Source organism: Apostichopus japonicus, chromosome 2 (genome assembly GCF_037975245.1).
Source record: "Apostichopus japonicus isolate 1M-3 chromosome 2, ASM3797524v1, whole genome shotgun sequence".
NCBI classification, from domain to species: domain Eukaryota; kingdom Metazoa; phylum Echinodermata; class Holothuroidea; order Aspidochirotida; family Stichopodidae; genus Apostichopus; species Apostichopus japonicus.
In genome coordinates, this window is record NC_092562.1 from 23,204,380 (window position 1) to 23,224,662 (window position 20,283).

General features: G+C 34.5%; 1 protein-coding gene across 3 annotated transcripts in view; it reads right to left on the reverse strand.

The window, feature by feature from the left end:
* Nucleotides 1–4,851: 4,851 nt before the first annotated feature.
* LOC139982954 (uncharacterized) overlaps nucleotides 4,852–20,283 on the reverse strand; it is a 55,787-nt gene continuing 40,355 nt past the window's right edge. The window contains exons 4-16 of one of the 3 annotated variants that reach the window (XM_071996178.1): nucleotides 18,392–18,661; nucleotides 17,398–17,532; nucleotides 15,901–16,056; nucleotides 15,113–15,247; nucleotides 14,008–14,163; nucleotides 13,350–13,484; nucleotides 12,315–12,611; nucleotides 9,673–9,993; nucleotides 8,666–8,736; nucleotides 7,946–8,204; nucleotides 7,340–7,433; nucleotides 6,396–6,475; nucleotides 4,852–5,810 (exon numbers count right to left, since the gene is read on the reverse strand). In XM_071996178.1, coding sequence (XP_071852279.1) covers nucleotides 5,746–5,810; nucleotides 6,396–6,475; nucleotides 7,340–7,433; nucleotides 7,946–8,204; nucleotides 8,666–8,736; nucleotides 9,673–9,993; nucleotides 12,315–12,611; nucleotides 13,350–13,484; nucleotides 14,008–14,163; nucleotides 15,113–15,247; nucleotides 15,901–16,056; nucleotides 17,398–17,532; nucleotides 18,392–18,661 — 2,174 coding nt within the window. In that variant the 3' untranslated portion in view covers nucleotides 4,852–5,745. The remainder of the gene's footprint in view (nucleotides 5,811–6,395; nucleotides 6,476–7,339; nucleotides 7,434–7,945; nucleotides 8,205–8,665; nucleotides 8,737–9,672; nucleotides 9,994–12,314; nucleotides 12,612–13,349; nucleotides 13,485–14,007; nucleotides 14,164–15,112; nucleotides 15,248–15,900; nucleotides 16,057–17,397; nucleotides 17,533–18,391; nucleotides 18,662–20,283) is intronic. The other 2 variants (XM_071996187.1, XM_071996198.1) reach the window with 2 other exon arrangements.

Consider the following 20,283-nt stretch of genomic DNA (forward strand, 5'->3'; position numbering starts at 1 on the left):
TTTAAATAAAATACTACATTCTTCTTCTTAAATACATACTTCCTTGGGCCCACTTATTAACTATGTAATAACTATATTAGCTATGGGACTGTATCTCTTACACCCATCCCCTTCTTATTGAGCCTACTTACTACAGGTATTATTGAAAATTGTACTGGAGTTTACTCCAATACTCTTATGGCAGGCAATTTAAAGTTGCTGAAGTGTTATGGCATAAGACTCGTACAGGTCTGGTTACCTGATCGACAAAATGTTAGGTGTAACTCGCACTGAAAGTTAATAAGATGAGAAAGGTTTCAACGTTTGTAGATACTAGTAAATTGTACTGCTTGTCTAGTCAAGTATATCTTCACAGACATCACAATCAAGCAAGAGTGTGTATAGGAATAAAGCATTAACTTTATAGCAAAGAATGCAAATGGAAAGAAGAAAATTTGTGCACAATAATGTAAACAGTATTTACTTCATGCTTCCCTTTCGAGAGAGATTATGAATGATGGGTAAATACCTGTATTGCATGTTCATAGTTTGCACGTCAATTTGTTTCCAAAGATTTTGAAGATTCCTTAGAAAAGAAGAGTTATCATATCAATACACTCTTTTAGAATTAAACACCAAATGTAGATCAATATTGTTAGTGGGAACACTCTGGGTCTGATTATTACTCGTGATTTAGACAACACCCTTGTTCTTGGTGTACACGACTCCAATTATGCATCAGATCACTGTTTTGTTCCCTGTCAACTAGAACTACCAACAGTCCCATTGCATATTAAGAAGATAGAGTTCCGCCGTTAACCGCGATTGATTGGCATAGTTTTGAATCCGACCTGAAAGCCAGTGATCTAATCGCAGTTCCTGCGAATGACCTATTAGTTTGTCTTCATAGTACGTTTCTTGTTTACGCTCTATTTTAGATGAGTATGCCCCTCATCTCACGAAGACTATTACTGCTCGTCCGACAGTTCCATGGTATACTACCGAGTTGAAGCAGCTCAACATTGAGCGTAGGCGCTGTGAAAAAGTTTGGAGAAGATACAAAACTCCTGAGAATAGGTTAAAATTCACTGAAGCTAGAGATACTTTCAAACAAAGTTATATTGAAGCATCCGATGCCTATTATGACAACTTGGTGGCTAACTGTGTGGGTGACGGTCGGAGTTTATATGGCGTGGTTAAATCATTCTTTAGTAAGAGTACGGATACATCCTTCCCTCCACATACGGATAAGTCACAGCTGGCCAATGAAATTTTGCAACACTTCAGCTCCAAAGTACTGAATATTCGTTCCGAGCTCGATGATGAGACTACTACCTTCAGCTTTCATAGCAATTCCGACCCTCCTAGTGCCTCTCTGGAACAATTTTCGGAGGTTTCAGAATCGTATGTCTCGAAGTTACTGCAAAATTGTTCGTCGGCCAGTTGTGATTTAGACCCAGTTCTCACAAAGATTGTTAAATCTGTCAGTGCTACTCTTCTGCCTTCTATTATTAGGCTTATTAATTTGTCAATAACAACCGGTGAGTTCTTGGAGTCTTGGAAGAGAGCTATAGTTTGTCCTCTTCTTAAGAAGCCAACTCTCCCACCGGAATTGAATAATCTCAGACCGGTGAGTAACCTCAAATTTATCTCCAAGCTTGTGGAGAAAGTTGTAGCGAATCAAGTTTTGCAACATTGTAATCGTCATTGCTCTTTACCTGTATTTCAGTCCGCATATAGACAGCACTCTGATATCTATCTCTGATATTAGGGATTGGATGGCTTATCATAAATTGAAGCTGAACGATAGTAAAACTGAGTTCATTATTCTTGGCACTCCAGTCCAGCTCACAAAGTTCGTCAATAAATCTATCAGGGTTGGTGGTGCTTCAATAGTATCTTGTAATCAAGTCCATGTTATTTTCGACTAACACATGAAAATCGATAAACATATCAGTAAAGTTTGCAAGACTGGTTTCTATAATTTTTTAATTTAAAGAAGATTAGGAAACATATGTCTTCTAGAACTATGAAAACATTGGTTCATTCATTCATTCATTCACAGCCATTTGGATTATTGCAATAGTTTGCTCCATGGTATCTGATTCAGAGACTGCAACGTCTGCAGAACAGCGCAGCCAGGCTTGTTGTAGACTGCTATGACTTCAACACACCATAGTTGAGTATCCTCCATTCTTTGCACTGTTTGCCTGTTGAATTCAGAATTAAGTTCAAAGTACTGCTCCTGGTGTATAAGTGCATTCATGGAATGGCATCCGCCTATTTGTCGGACGATCTGTCCTTCCAGGTCAATACTCGTTATACCTTGCGTTCTAGCAATACACTCACTCTCACTGTTCCCAGAACTGAACTGAAAACCTATGGCGACCGTGCCTTTCCATCAGCCGGGCCCAAGCTCTGGAATGGTCTGCCAATATCTGTGCGGAGTTCTCCCACTCTCAGTCAGTTCAAGTCTTGCTTGAAGACTCATTTTTTCATGTTGGCTTTCTATTCGGGTTGTACAGCGCTATTGAATACTTCGTAGACTTTAGGGCTTTATAAGTTCATTTATTTTTATTATTATTATTATTATTATTATTATTATTATTATTATTATCAATATTTTGTTGCCGGAAAGTAATTCATATTAACTTTCAATCATACGTAAAAAACAGGAATGAATTGGAAAATTTCAAAATATGATTTATCATAATTATTGCTCGCCAGACTTTAATTCTTTTCTACCCTATGTGATGCATTTTAGTGTATGACACTTAAAAAGTAAGTAGCATTTATCATTGATAGATGAGTAATTGGCAGTTTATAAGACTAATTCGACAGTTATATTGCAAAAAAAAAAAGATAATGCCAGACACCATATTTTCCACGTAGGTTGTTTCCGTAACTAGTTAACATCATTATAGTGCTGTTTTGGGGCTTTACTACCCATAGTTTGTCCACTGTCAGCTCTCAATCGAACGTAGGAAAAGATAAAGCTGTGACGTCACACAAATCTGGCATACAATATTGTTGTATTTTGTTGAGACGACATACCAGCTAATGATCCCTCAAAACCAGCCCTCCCCCATACAAAACATATGATGTCAAATCTTGTTTTAATGCAATCAATGTATTGACAGTTGATATTTAATTCCATTGAACCACTATTCGGTAGTAATGAATTGTGTGGAGTACCAATTGACAATCCCAGTATACGTCGACCATCAAGTCATATTATCTCACATAGATGTTTTTACTGTCTGTTTCATTAACCTACACAGGAGTGTCAGAATCACAATAACTCTCATAATAATAACTCAGAATCACAATAACTCTCATAATAACTCTCTTTTATCATTCAAAGGTATCAGAACATTTAAATATTCTAAACTCTCAGTCATTTCTTATCATTTCTATGTATGTCTTAAGCCGAAACTAATATCTAATTTACCTCACAGTTTCATCATCGAAGGCTTTGGTATTGGATTGGCTCTTTCGTGTCATGTGATTCTCAGTATATGAAACAGTTTTATGTGTCTGACTAATTGAAAGGACTTATATAATTTTATCACGAAGCCTTTTACAAATAAAGCGTGGTATGGGTATTAATGAATAGTATTATTGACTACAGCATATAAAGCGTGGTAACTCTGTAACATCCCTATATTGTCAGTTTAAGATATTTTATCAAATATTCCATACAATGTAAAGAAGGCAAATTAAATCTTGGAAATCCTCCCACATTTCGACCTCACATATAAGTCGTTAGTAGCACAAAATTGTGCTTACACCTAACCTACAGACTAAAACAAAACCTAAGAACTCACCACTGGACGTTCAATGTTTTTTTGCTCTGCTGGATTAGGACTCCCACATCTCCGCCATTTATGAGAGTGTGCTTCATAGACCATATGGCCACACCCTCTCCAAGTTCATTGATCCGTGACCCAATCGATATCACAACCGTGCATATATTACTAATGTGTTATTACTAATATTACTAATGTTTTAACATTGAATACTATAGTTCAATGGTTTGAAAATATTACCTAAATGTATTTTTACGTTCAAGTTTATATGTATATTTATATATGTGTACTGTCAACGTATCGTGCACCTTGTTCTGTTCGCCCCAATTTACTCACGTAAAAAAAAAATCAATTCAATTTATTTCTCACATGCACATAGCTCACTGAAAAAAAAGTTATTTTAGCAAATTTATTACATCTGATGGACGCTGGGAAAACAATGGTGTAGGTAATATACTTGCTAACGTCGATATTTATATCCATGCAGGGTATAGCTGATGATGTGTTCTCCAAATATTGAATAAAAAAAATTATGTACGATCGACGATTGTGAGAAGAACATTTAATAAATTGAACATATGAATCACACTGCGCCATTCGACTGACACAGTTCTACAACTTCTTTCACATCAATAAACTAGATGTTGTAAGAATTGTTCTTTTAAAATAAAATCATGGTTTTCCAGGCTACTAATATGATTCAATAGATTGATTATTAGGGTACATCTACTACAGAAGAACCACAATTTCGTAAAATGTTCTTCTTTATAATTGTTCTTCTGTTTTCGTTTGTTTTAATTCAATAAACTGTTTTTCCTTTTAATTGTTCTTCTTCTTTTGTTGTTTTTTATTTAAATATCGCCTTTCCTTGCTCTCTAAGTATAGACTGACTTTTTTCCTATATCACGCGTTGGTTATAGGCATTAAACAATGTGGTGTCTTTAGCTCTGTTTCTCTTGGAATACTCATCTGGGATAGCTGATTTTTAATTTAAAAGAGCAGGTTGTGTACGTAACGTAACTTAACTTGCACGCAAAAAAAAGTAGTCACAATGCATGTTCGGTACTGTTTCATCATTCTGAATTAAATTCTTAACATTAACAAGATACATTTTAAAACCCGTGAAAAATAAAAAACAGCAAACAATATAAATTCCAGACTACTACCTCTTATTTTACCCTGCAAGGGTCTGTCATTAACAGTTCTCTTCTACAAATTCCTTACTATCCTATGGTATACCATAAATCATTCGATACATATCGCCCAACAGTTACAATCATGCATGTCATTAAAGGGCATCAACACAAACGACACTAATGATTACGATGTGCTAGTATAACTAAAATAATCAGTTAAATATTAAGTATATAAGATACGGTTGTCTAATATTTTTTAATGAAATACTGCTACAGAAATTAAAATTTGAATGTAGAAAACGAAACCATAGCAAATTTATTAAATGGAAGAACTTTCGAAATGGTAAGTACAACCAAATAATTTAACGGTTCTTGATCTCATTGATGTTCTTATGGAGCTATGTGTGTAAAACAAATACAAACACCATATTCTTGTACACATTTGGGTTAATAAAATTATATGATGAAGTTAATTATCAACGATTACATATTTGCATAACGTCAAACTTGTTTGATTTTACCTTTGATTCTTGATGCCCTTTACGACTACTTTCATGTCAAAATTAACGTTACAATCATGAAGCTATACCAAATCAAAACCAAATGAATGTTCTGCTACCAGAATCATATAAATTCTCAAGGACAGGGCGATAAAGGCACCTGATATCAGTCTCTAGTGTACGTAAATTGCTATGGATTCCTCCGGCACATTGGGAATCTCATAACCATCTTGCCAGTTATTCATTTCAGTGGATGATTCATGAGCTGTTGCATCAGATTCCATAGACAAATATTCTGTCTCCAAAGGTGCCTTCTGAATATCAGATTTGAAGACTGTCCTCGGTCACCCCTTTCAGGGGAAGATACTGTGCTTCATCCGGAATATCTATGGCACAATAGTTCATAATCTGTTACAAAAAAACTAATACATTGAAGATGTTTTCCTCTCATTGTGGGATCCTCGGGCCTCACTAATGATTATTGCAAAACTCAATATATATATCTCTGAACAGTTGTCTCTTCAATATGTATTATAACAACTGATTGTCAAAGAGAACATAAGTTTCAATAATTTATTGCCGGAATACATACAGGGACAATGGTGATGAAAGTGTGTTTAACATGTCATTACCAAAGTGAATGTTATATTGTTTACTTTGGCGTCATCAATTTCTTATGACTAATACAGCGAAACATAATTAAATGCTTATATGAGTCAAATTAAATCTGAAAAGGAGTTCGTGTCATTCATTTACTTTTGAAATATTTCTAAAAATTGACATTTAAAAAGTGATTTTGAACAGCTCTTAAAAGTGTCGTATATATTGCTTAAAATTCAGCCCTATTCAAAAGTTTTAATGCTAACACATGCAACTAGTTTTCAGCCTCAACTTTGCAACATTAAAAATGCCAAATATTCCTTTCAAGTATTGCAGTAGATCTTTTGGAATAAATGCGATTCATATCTTACTTGGTTCAGCATGAACTTCATCTCTATCCTCGGTCCCGTTTGTATCTTCAATTTGTTGAGTATGTGCTCTGCTTGAATGTCTGGAAGAAAATAGAAACAAAATAAGAAGCAACATGAAACAAAGATATGTATGCTTTAATTCTCATTTTTTAATTTTGTTTGTTCTGCAGTCAGAATACATAGTCAGACATTTTCTTTATGACATGATAACATTTTTTTAATCGTATCATTCAATCTTCCTTGTTCTGCAAAGTTAATCTTGAACTCTGTCAAAATCTCTCCTGCTTAATCCAGTTTTTTGCATGTTGTCATATCTATGTAACCTATAAGACATACAAATCCAGATAAGAGGACCTGGAAGCAATACACAATAGCTGATCTAACTATAATGAATGTGGAAAGTCTGATGCTAGTATGAAAGTAGTACAAACTTATCATTTTCAGAGATACGAGGCAATATTTCTTGAAAGGAATAACATTTGCTAAACATTTCTTCCAGACAATCTCTTAGATGCAATGTAAAGTATACATGTCAAATATTAATCATTGTCTATAAAGTCATTAAAAGTTATCGTTGAACACCATTGTCACAAAACAATGTCAACTAGTTTGGCCTTCTATTTAGTGACAATTGTGTAACACCGTTAAATATGTTGCATGAGTTTTGAAAAATTGCGTGTATCGATGATACACGTGATATATTTACACAAACGTAGCCTTTTGAAATTTTGGATGGTCCGAGGGGAATAATCCAACAATTAAATGGAGGAATAAATTTTCTTTCGGTATGAGACGTTGAAAGATTATTTTTTTCCCATCTTGACAGGTGCAGTTTCGGTTTTCTAAAGTAACTGTATTGCATTCTTATTGGTTTGAACGTTTGCTTCAAATGCAGCTTTAAAGTCACAACATCACATTTAGTGATAAAGGCTTACGAACATTACCTTCTGTATACGAGTAACACTACCGGCAAGGCAATCAGCAAGGTCAGTGTTATGATGACAATCAGCACAACAATTACGATATTATAAGAGTGACCTGTAAAATAATTGTTAGAACGTCATATAGTTTAACAAAGAGACCAGGGACGAGGAACCACTTTAGTACATTTGACTCGACGACTCATAAAAACATGAACCAATGTGAATGATCACACACGTGTAAAGAAGGGACATATGCAAGTCAATGCAAAGTTGACAAGTGACTCAAAGCTTTTAATTTGACGGTATAGTATACTAGAATGTTACCATTCAACTTCCACGATGACAGTAAACAATGGTCGTTTAGAGACACATACCTAAACATTTACTCTCAAATTGTACTCCTCATTTTGTCAGTGCCAAATGTAAAACTGATTTCTTCTCGTTACAATGTTTCACATATACCCTCTATTAGTACTGTATCACAGATCGATCATAGTAGTAGTTTGAGTTGTGTAGATGTGAAGGTAACACAAATGTTATGATGGGTTATTGGGTATTTGTACAAGGAAAGTGACCCTTCCATGGATTTTAAATGTTGATTAATCAACGAAAAATGGAAAGATTCACATTGTTGAACAGTGACATCACCTGACAGAGAGATTCTTGCATATTCAGTCAATTCACTCAAAGGACCATATCCAGCGTCCGTCACCAGTTTAACTTGAAAGTTGTAGATATTCTTGCCGGGGGTCTCATAAGTATACACTTCCACATTTGGATCCATCACCGCTACAATGTCTAGTATCTCTTTGGTCTCAAAATCACTGACGTAGATAAGGAAACCTATTAGAGAAGCTTTGCAGCTCGAGGGAATTTCATCTGGTACCTGAAACAAATGATTTCGGAACCAAAAGGACATAATGTAGACACAGAATTGTCATTACGTTGCATTATGTATGTATTGCCCAAACCTCGTTATGTGTCTACCTTCATCCATCCCGCTGGAGATCTTAACTGACAAACTGCTTTAGGGATAAATCTGTGTTAATCACAGTAGAATGACAAGATCTAGTGCACATTTTCTTGCACTGTGCGGGTTTTGACAGGAGATGCTTGCATTCCGTAGTCTTGTGCAAGTTTACTCATACGAAAGATAATCTGTGCACCAGTGTGAACTTTTTTGCATTAGGGTTTTTACTACTGTAACATAGCCAGAAATTACAACAGATGAATTCTCAAAATATATGGGTTAAAATGTTTCAAACACATGTCTAGATATGATCGCTTAGAGGCTGTTCTTTGAATTACACAAAGGTTGATGTAAAATATGAATGTTTATCCACGAACCTTCCAACTGATTAGGACAGTGGTACTTCCCGTGTCTGTTAATCTGGCTTGTACATCAAGTGGCTGCGTCTCTATGGGCAATACAATGAACACATCAAACCAAATAGAAAAAAAGGGTAGATCTTAAGAAAGACGCTGACATTGCTCGTACACTAGAACTGGATGAAAGATTCGAGACCCAAAAACCAGTTTTAAGATTTAGCGGATACTTCTATTTAGTGAGGTAGACATATTTTGTTACAGTATTTAAAGCCGTTAAAGCACTGTTCCTTCCGAGAAACAAAGTTTGGGATTGGCTAGTGAAAGGCAATGATTTCTCAACAAATTGAAAAAAATATCCACATAATTTATATTCTTGCGTTACTAGAGAATCATCCATGTCAGAAGCAGGAGACTGAAACAATAGTTGGTGACTATTCACTGAATTTTTCATACTATTAGGACAGTTAACCAAATAGTATCCTTTGCTTTGAAATATAGAGACGAATAATTTTATAGTATCAAGTGGTTTACTGTGGCTGCAAAAGGGCCTTTTAGATTTAGGTTATGCTGTGAGTATAAAATATATATGATGCCATAGTGTATACAACATTTTTGTGGATTTAAATCACACAACGACCAGTAAGACGTGCAATAGTCTTTTTATAATATAAAACCACAACTTTTAAAGTTAATTGTTAATACATGCAATAGTATCCTCCGTACGGAAATCATATTATTTTAGGTACCGCGCACAAGCCACTTCTTCCTATACAATACGTAATACAAGAGGGAAAAGAAGATGAACATTTTTATTTGTTCACATTACTGTTGTTTCGACGTTTATTCATTCACATGACATGGTAGAATAATAGGGTTTTAGATGAAATAGATGCATGTATGTAAGTGGTATGAATTGTTTACCCTAATTTGCACCACATCTGCCAACAATTCATATCATGCTAGTTAAATGATAGATAAACGATGGAAGATGTTAATGTTAATCTTTTGCCATTATTAACACTTACTTGGACAATATGTTCTTGCAGATTCAAAAGGGCTTTTTGGTCCTTCTCCAAATGGCCCTTCTCTCACTGCAGCCACACAGAACTGATACAAGGTATCTGGTTGCAGATTACTGAAGGTAAATGAGAGTGTTGGCATTCCCTTAGCTTGGACGCTACCTGAGGAAATCCAGTCTTCTTCTTCGTTGGTCCGGTGGTAAGGTACATAACCTATCACTGGAGGGTCTCCTATATCACTACTGTCGTTCCACGCAGTCCAAGATATCGTGATTGTAGTGTTTGAAGCAGATATAAAGTAAGGGGAACTAGCTATTAGTGGAAGGACTGTTTGAAAATTAAAGTGAAAAGGGAAATTATGTGATTTAACCTTGTTTGAAAGTTCTTCATTGTATTTTCTGCCAATGAATGTATTTTTTGAAAATGCCATGTCTAAGTCATAGCTAAATATGTTCAAATTGCAAATTATATATAGAGCAAAGCAACTCTCTATGTTTTTTCATGAGCAACACCTCTCGAGGTTTCCTTGATTTTTTTTAGCAAAAGATCATTAATATTCATTAAATTAGAAAATTCTGAAAAGATTTTTTGCATACATCCCTACTTTTTTTTCAAGTCATCCCAGACACTTCAAAATATCATGACAAAATGCTGGAGCATTAAACCTTCAATTTACTTACCTCCATCAGTGCAATCGTTCAAGGGCTCTTAGATTTCAAGCATCTTACACTTTGGTTTATATTAAACTTTTGTATTAATGTCACTTTGAAAAGCCGTCAAACTGGTTCAACCTTACAAATGGCAGCATAATAGCGACCCATTGAGACGAATCATTGCTTTAATATCCATGACTTGTAATCCCTTCACTACAGAAATCAAGCCAATCAGGGCACTCCTAGAACGATGCTTCGATTCGTTCAGATTTTCATAGAGAGGTCATTAGGAGAGAACATTTTAATAAAAGTCAAGGGATTGTTAAATGTGAGGGATCCTCTATCTTTTCTATCTTTTCATTAAACGTTACATATGTCACTATTTTCAAAATATCTATATTATATATCTTATGTCTTTATTATTTAATAATCATATAATATGTATATATATATATATATATATATATATATGTATATATAAATAAATATATATATACATATATATTTATATATATATATTTATATATATATATTTATATATATATATATATATATATATATATATATATATATATATATATATATATATATATATATAATGTCTGTAAAATAACTAAATATATGTCTGCAAAACATGATGCGATTGAGAATGGAAGTATAGTTACAGCAGATCACATGACATTTGTAAAACATGAGATGGGATAAGCTACGGTTAAACGGAAGTGTTTACTAACTTCAGTTTTCAGGCCATAATAAATTTTAACCCAATCTGCTGGTCAATTTAGTACGGATGTACATAATCTTGTGACGAACACATGAAATATTATATTATATGAGAAGTGACATCTCGCGAATCTATCTCTACATGCCCTTATGAAATTACACTATTTTCACATGTGATCACAGATAAATCAGATAAAACAGATAAACAGATAAAGCACATGCGCATGTATATTCTTGGTACCAAATTCAAATATAAATATTTGCTTTAATGTGTGCTTAAACATTTTAAAATAATTCACAAAGTGAAGAAACGTGTATTTCTGCATGTGGTGGAACCGCGAAAATCTAACCTATTAATGATAGAATGATTATAATCAGCAGTTATTTTTACGACACTTAAGCGACCAAAACTGTGGGAGCAACCTGCAAGGGCTTATAAATCCTTTCTGAACACCTAGTAACTTGTGACAACAGATGTAAACTAGCAACATCTATGTCAATGTGTGACAAAACCACATATTTGCATGAAATATTGCCTTTTGTCGGTTATCTTAGATATGAACAAAACTTAAGAACATTTTGATATTTTTCTTTTCAGCTAAAGGTGCCCCTTATCCACACTTTACTGCAAGGGAAGGATTCAGGGGTTCATTCGTTTAAAGCGCCTAACCAAACATGTGTTTCTACGCATACCTTGGATCACAAATGTTTATAGGTAAAACACAATGGTGACTACTAGGCAAATGTGTATCAAAATCACACTTGCCCATGCAAAATACATGGATATCCAGTTGTAATCATAGGTTTCCACACAATAAATTGGAACTAGTGACAGGTTTTACTCTTGTTAGGGTACACCTTGTCCACCTCCTGAAGTTATGAAGCCTGAAGTCTGTCGTGCGGTTACCTTTGCCCGGAAACGACTGTTATTTGAGTGTTATAATTATCAAGAATGTAATAGTGGTCAAAGTTACTCTATATTTTTTTCATGTTACCTAAGGTTATTTGTTATACTTCTTCCATTTGTACATTATTCAAAGAGGAAATGTAATTCTGTATAACGTTATTATTGATTTGTGCAAATTCATGTGTTTGTTTCACCAATGTTTGTATATCAATGTTTTTGATATTTTCACTTTATAGTTTTCACCGTTGTCCTGTTGAACCACGTGTGCGAATAAACGGGCATCATTGAGCGTCGACTCGGTGACAAAATGAATTTATAAAGAAAGTTCATCCTTCTGATCATAGAAGCTTACGTTATGAACTTACCATAGAGGTCTGCTTCTTTCCGTCTATAGTGACGCCCATCATTCACCAAAGTATTATCTCTATAGGCTAAATAGCAACTAAAAACATCTTCACTCGTAACAGAGGAAACCTTGTATAATTGTACTATTGATTGAGATGACAGTTCTATGCGATTTCCCACAAAACTTGCACTTCGATTTGCTCCAGTTACAGACAATCTAACAGTTACAGTTGCTAGGTCATCTGGAGATTCTACGGTACATTTAATTTCAGCTGTGGCTCCGGGATTTACTTTAGACACTTGAATGTCAGCAATTCCTACGTGGTAAAAAAAATAAAACAAGAAAAAAAAAACGTGCTATTTGTTCTAAGAAAATGAGGTTACCACAAGTTCTATAAATGTGGTAAAGATGAACATAAAGATAGATGATGCCATGCTTCATACTATAATAATGGTCAATTCGAATCAAAAGCAACTCCAAAACCACCATTTTGTTCATAACATGTTATTGTTAATACATTGTGACCTTATAAACCGAATAAAAATGAGGAATTGTTTTTTTCCATTATTCACTCTTCAACCTATTATCATAATCAAGGATGGAAAGAGGAATATTGTAGAGGGAGGGATGCGATCACACCACAGCTAAGTTTTATCATCAATGCTATGGATGTTTCTTGATCTATCATTTTTACATCCTCCTTCTCTAACACCCTACGACTCTATCATGCATTTGCAGAAGCAGCAGAATAACGTTGTCCTTATACACTCTGTATTCACAGTAAGCCACTATAGTTAAAGTTTCAGTGCAGTTTGTTGGTTCAGGAGGAGATATGATTTCATTTCCAGTGTTTGGGCAATGTCCACCATATCACAATTTCTGGTATCAAATATTTATGATCCCAACATCCGATAATCATTTTGGGGGCAATTTTTTTTTCAATTTTATTTTATGCTTTAGGAATTTGTTACTAAGAGTGACAGGTTGGTTTGATACTTGACAAATAAACTTGTGTTAAACACTACTGTATAATTAATTACAAATATTACTGTACCTGTTTGACATCTAGGGCTCCAGTTAACCCATGGCGTCTTGCATTCGCCATCACAAGTACCGTTGACATTATGACAGGCTCCATTGCAGTGACATTCCTGTTCACAGTTTATACCATAAAATCCTGTAGCACATTCTGGGTATGAGTATAAAACAGAGAGCAAATTATGTTTACAGTGAGTGTGCACATATCTGACAATCAAGGTTATTTCAGAAAACTGCATACATCTGTAACCACCCATAGTGTAACATAGGTCATTCACTTGAACTTTAGCTGTTGTAATCAATTTCCAGTTTTCTGTTACTCATTTTGTTTACATTTTAACTGCCATGATTTTCTAATTTTAGTTGCTTTGGAGAACTGTGGAACCATGGAGATGATCACTGTTTATGTGTTCAATTCTGCAAATTTCAACATATTTAAATTAAAGAGGAAATACAGGATGCAGAAAGATGAAAATGACAGGCAAATACATATAAAATATTACTTGAAAATTTGACATGCAAAATAACTATACAAATATAATCATCCTCTCAGCCCACTCAAGTAAAAATGAAGCAAATATTATATAACATAAGTATACCAGTGATAACTGACATATAACAGAAGGGAACAATCAAACAGCAACATAATGTATATGGTAATATTGATCCAATACCTTGACAATTTACATTTGGATCTCGTAAGTTGAATCCTTGAGCACATCTGTCATTAAAACACCTTCCTGTATTTCTGTTACAAGATGCACCATTCCTGCAATGACACTTTGAAAGACACTGACTTCCATAGTAACCTTGTTTACATTGACGAGGAACTGAAAAACAGAGATAGACGTTTAACTGAGTGGGTATGCCTTATAGTTTGAAAAACTTCCTACTTTTTCCTAATTTTGTCTCATGTTTGGACATTGCATGATGTTTGTCGAGAATGCAGAATTGCATCAATAAACTTTCTCAACTTTCTCGTATGTGTTGAACTGGAAATGTGTAAACTCATGTAATATAAAACAGTTATGTGATGACTGGATCCCATTAACAACTGATATTCCTCCAATAATATTACATCAATTAAAAACAAACTAATAAAAAAGACCAAATTATCGGATATTGTTCAATACATATATATATAAATATATAATAAATATATAATAAATATATATATATATATATATATATATATATATATATATATATATATATATATTCTTCAGCACTACTTGGCAGTGGAAACGCTGACTTTCCTCTGCCAAGTCCCAGTTGGGCCGACAAGTCCAATGTATTTTTATGAGAGTACTCCTTATTTGTTAATTTTGACATTCCCCTAAATTTATGACCACATAAATATATATATATTTATATATATATATATATATATATATATATATATATATATATATATATATATTATATAACAAGTATATTAAAGTCCTGAAGATGACTCTTTTAATTGAATAACTCATCCTTTCCTATCTCTCCTAATGCTTATTAATGAGCAGTTTAAAGGTATTCAATATTTATAATAATGAACATATTTATATATGGTAAAAACATTTATAAACATATCACTCTACAGTAACAATATATGTGTACAGAAAGTAAGAAATAATGTAAAACTTGAGGATATCAGAGAAGAACTTTTTCAATCTATAAAAACAAACATTACCGGTTACTTGAGAAATTATCATTTTCTTTTGTGATTTGCAAAGATTCCCCTTTTCTTTATATTGGTTGTTTGATAAGAGTTCAACTGTGAATGAAACCTACTTTGACAGTTTGTTCCAGAGTATCCTGGCTGACATATGTCATTATTGTAGCATTCCCCTGTCATTCTATTGCAACCACCACTATTACAATGACAAGTCTGTAAACAGTTAGCACCAAATTTACGCCTAGGACAACCTGAAACATGTAAAAAGGTTACGATACATATAAATGAAATCAGCTGATAATCGCAGTAGAGCAATTAGGGAGATCATTTCTAGAATACGTACATATATAATGAAAAACTTGCATTGTAAATTTACATTAACTTCATACAGTATTAATAATAGGACTGCGTAAAACACAGTTGATATCAATACCAAACCACTAGTTAAATCTAACAGGGCTTGAGTTATGTTGGAAAGTTAGTAAAGCAATTTGCCAAAGAGCAACTTTACAGGCCAGTAGCAAGCATCTGTTATAAACCATAGTTAACATCATGATTAATATATAAATATTTTTAAATTTTATTTGTAAACTGCATTGTGAAGCTTACCTCACATATAAAAACCCATTCTATTTTAAGCAACATATAAACAACTCATTACTTTATGTACGTTCACATTTATATATAAATTATATGGTATATAGTTTGTGATAACCTACATCAAGTTGTAACCTGAGTTACGTCTGCGCGCTGATCATTAGGTAACTTGATGCAAACGATCGTGTAACCTTATTTCTTCCTAGCACGGCTGGGTGATCTGTTACCATGGGGACACCATTTTCGTTTATTCTGTCCGATGTAAGATTCCCAGCCGTGCTTTCATTGCTTGAGTTAAGGAACCTACTTGTTCTGCAGTCAAGGCCTTTGAATCCAGAGGCACACCTACAGCCAAATGGATCTGGTAAACAAAACATGTAATCTCTGCAGGCGGAATCAACCTCTTGACCTTCAGCACATGGAAACTCACAGTTGTATCCAAATCTGCCCAATGGATCACAGGCTGGAAATGAAATATATACATTAAATGATACACAGAAAACAGAATTTAGTTAGGGAACTTTTATGTACTCTTATTACCACTTCCATACTTCAAGCTTAACATAGCATGACAATACTCTGACATTGATTTTTTACTCTGTACTTTGACTTCAATGAAAATGTTAAGTTGTAATGCACAGTATACCTGGTGCTAAGTCTAATGATATATATCATCATGACTAAATCATCATCTGTAATTGTAAGTTTCTAATTATTCCTGTACAAAAAGGGGACTTAATAGTTCTTTTTTTCTCGGTGCGGTGATTGGCCATCTTACGGAATAATGTTGACTTGGGGAGTACCAACAGTGGTCAGTTGTTCATTACTTCATGTGCATGTGAGACTATGGGAATGAAGCAATCTAGCCAAACTCCAGAAAAAAAAACAGTTCAGAAAAACTCCGTCAGATCAAAGCCTGGACAGGTTCCATGCAGCTAAATGTAGGTCGCTGAGGTCCAAATGTGGCAATGTTCCCCTCCCCTGGATGGACAGTAGGTAAGGAATGCCAAAAAAGGACAATGACAGAAAAGAGGAGTTGAAGAAATTTGAACAATTTGTATGCAAGGTCTAAGGGCGCTATTAGCATAACTAACTGCTTGGCTTTTCCAGAGAATGTGACTTATTACAAGATAAATTGGCACCCGGATGTTTCTACGGAAGAGAAAGAGCATCTATCTGGTAGGCCTAACATCCTGGTGCAAAATGTAACAAGTTTGGTGTGTTGTGGTTAACAAAGATCCGGCCCTGCCAATTGTAAGAATAGAGCATTGCAGGTGGCTTGAGACTGACAGCACTCATTTTGATCTTGACATGATATCTGCTACAACCTTTCTGATTCCTGGTATGATCTAGAAGTTCATATGATCTAGAAGTTCTGTAAGTTCTCCAACCCCATCGGGATTAATTTACGATGCTAGTTTGGTGCTGATGCAGAAAATCCTTGCACGTTTAAAATGTATTAACTTCTATTAGTTATGCTAAGAACCAAAAGTGAAACCTTCTTATTAAATTCAATAAATTTTTTGTTTGAGTAGTATTGTATCTTAATGCTCACATGACTCACAAGAAAAGTTATAAACAGATCAGGTAAGAAACGTTTTGTGTACTGGGAACAATTAGCTATTGTATCCCTACCTTTGACTAAACAGTTAACAAAGTGAACACAATCCATAAATCAAGTTTTTATGTTTATTTCTTTTGACTAAAACTATTCAAAGTTTTGTTAAAGGTTTGATAGTTTTACAATGCATTTTGTTGATGGGCTGTAGAATTCTCAAGAGACACACATTTAAAGTATTCTTACCTGAGAGACAGTTTGAACCGTTAAATCCAACAGGGCAGATGCACTCTCCAGTTGTGTCATCACAGACACCTCCATTGTAACAATTGTCACAGATGCCGATGCAATCTGGAGGACCCCAGTGATCTGCAGGGCAAGCTAACGGGAGAGAACAATACACTAGAGCAACATGGATTACAAGCCTACGTAGGTAGGAAAACTAAGGAGGGCATTCAGTACAGGTACTAATAGAAGGAAATCACCACTTCAGTCGTATAAATACATAGTCAAGGGTGGGGGGGGGGCAACTCTGATTAATGCTTTGGATAATACATGATAACAAATGTTATTCCATATTTAAGTGCTTTTTCGATAAGAAAGGGATGAGAATGTCTCACATAAATGACTCAAAAATATTCGACAGGCAATGTGAAGGATTCAACTCGACTCTACTGACGAATGAACTGGTACATTATTGTAAGTTACACAACACAGACGAAACTAATAAGAAGCGTGTATACTATTAATTGTTACTTCCAAATATCATTCTGGCTTAATTGAACTAACAATTAGTGACCACAATGATCATTCTTTTTATTATCTTAAAATGCATTGATTATATGAGGAGTTATCCAAGCTGGAATCAAGATCCAAACGGTCAATGCATTTAAGTATAATGTACAGTATGTCACTGTTTTAACAATTCCTCCTGATACATGTCATATTTGGAGTTTATATCACAAGATAAATTTCAAACTTAAACAGGTTCATAGTTTAGAACTTAAGGCAAAGTAAAAGCATTATTATGACAATCCCTCACTGAATGTCTATAAGCAGAAAAACCTGACTGTAAAACGTTCGTTCTTGGACAGGTTAATGACAGCCACCTGTTGCAAAAGATACTCACACATAATTAAGTCACTTGGACAGCGAGGTTGACATTTTTAAAATACTATTATTGACTAAAACTCCTGAACTGATTAGAATACATATTTGTTTGATAGAAAATGTTTCTTACCTCTTACAATGATCCGCTGAAGTCCTTGTACATCAAAGGAACGAAGATTATTATAAAAACAATCATAAATTCCAGCATCCGATAAACTAATTATTCCTCCACTTTGAGGTACATTCAGAGTAAGAGAACCAGAGTTAAAAAAAGACCCGCCGTCTTTTCTCCAAAACACAAAATCATGGAATATAAACACCTCATCCATCCTTAAAACTATTGCTTCATCACCAGCATTAACAGTTCTTGTAAGTAACCTGTCATCTGGAAGTAGATATGCTGTTGGAAAAGGTAATCATGCATGTCACCAACATATTTTTATGAAATTGCTTTATCAAGTGTACATGAAATATTGTCATATATAGAAAACACCTGAACATATTTATGATAGTAAAAGTTAACACTAGCCGTTTCTACATCAAGATCTAGTCTTTGAGAAATTCCTTTTCTGATGGAAGTATTAGAAATATTGGTAAACTTAGCTGAGAGGAAAATATTTCAATTATAATAATTTCGACAGCAATATGGGTGATTTTGGACAAGAATTGTAGCTCTTGTAGCCAGAATGTTGATAAACCTAAATGAACGATTGGATCGAATCGTGCTCCAAATGGTTCACATCTTTAGTTGTTTGTATTTACATAGTACATGACATGTGCTGTTGACAGTAGTATCAGTGAGGCAACGGATGATTATCCACTGTGTGCTAGTGCATTTTGCACATCCATGGAAAAACCAACATAGGTCTGCTGTTATGGTTTGCTTGTATTACTTTATTACCAATTTTCTTTTCAAGACCAGTACTACACAACCGGCATGACTGCAACCAATTGTTTTAAGACTTGTGACATTATCAACGTTCAAGGGAAAGTACCAATACTACAAAGAGGTATGGCTTGCACTCCACTATTTGCTCTTAAATGTTAACGTGACCTCTAACTGTACATCTGTTTGAAGAACTGTCGTTGCTGAAAAGCAACAATGTTAATGTTTACACAGTAAAATATGAATATTCCTGAAAAATCAGGGACACATTTTTGTGACTATTTTAACAAAACGAGAATATTGTTCTCAACTAATTCATTGCAAAACCCCACCAGGATTTAATTCCTCTTAAACTCCGAGCAATTTTGTTAAACTTTCAACTTCAGCCACGGGAACATCAAATTAATATTCAATAAAGCAAACTTACAATACATTTTCTACCAATTCGGTAAGTGCAAAAATTTGACCATTTGACTTTCATTGAACTTTGACCTTGGGTTAACTAGCGCAAGGTTGAATTAAATTTTCGAGCTTCCAAGTTGTACATGGGTTTTTTGTTTGTTATAAATATAACATTTGACCTTGACCATTTTTTTTACAGTAAGCAAAGTCATAGAAGAATAACACCAGTACACCACCTCTCGATACATAGTTTCCATAACCTTTCATGGATCACTTGTGTTTGTTAACTGGGATCAGATATGACATATAGGGCAAAGCGTTAGAATCCGTACTTGCATAAGGTCAAAAGTCATGAACTCTAATAGTTTTCATGTCTTGCATGATAAAGAAACACCTGATTACAAGCTACGCATGCTACTGAACACCTAATTTGCATACCAAAAGTACAAGCAGTCAGTTCTACTGTACTAGACTAGTATTCCATAAGTCACATAGGCTCTACATTACATACTCAGACAGGTACATTACACTGCAAAGGTTACCGACTATCCGTATTATGACCTACGAGGCGTTTGCAACATGTTTATATCTTATACTTGCTCACGCTCACACGTCACCCAAACCAAACGATTTTGTACCAATGCATTTGATGTATCATGCACTTTCATTTCAAATATTGCTATGGTAAATGGACAGAGCACTGATAGGCTGCAACAGCTGACATACTGTACAGT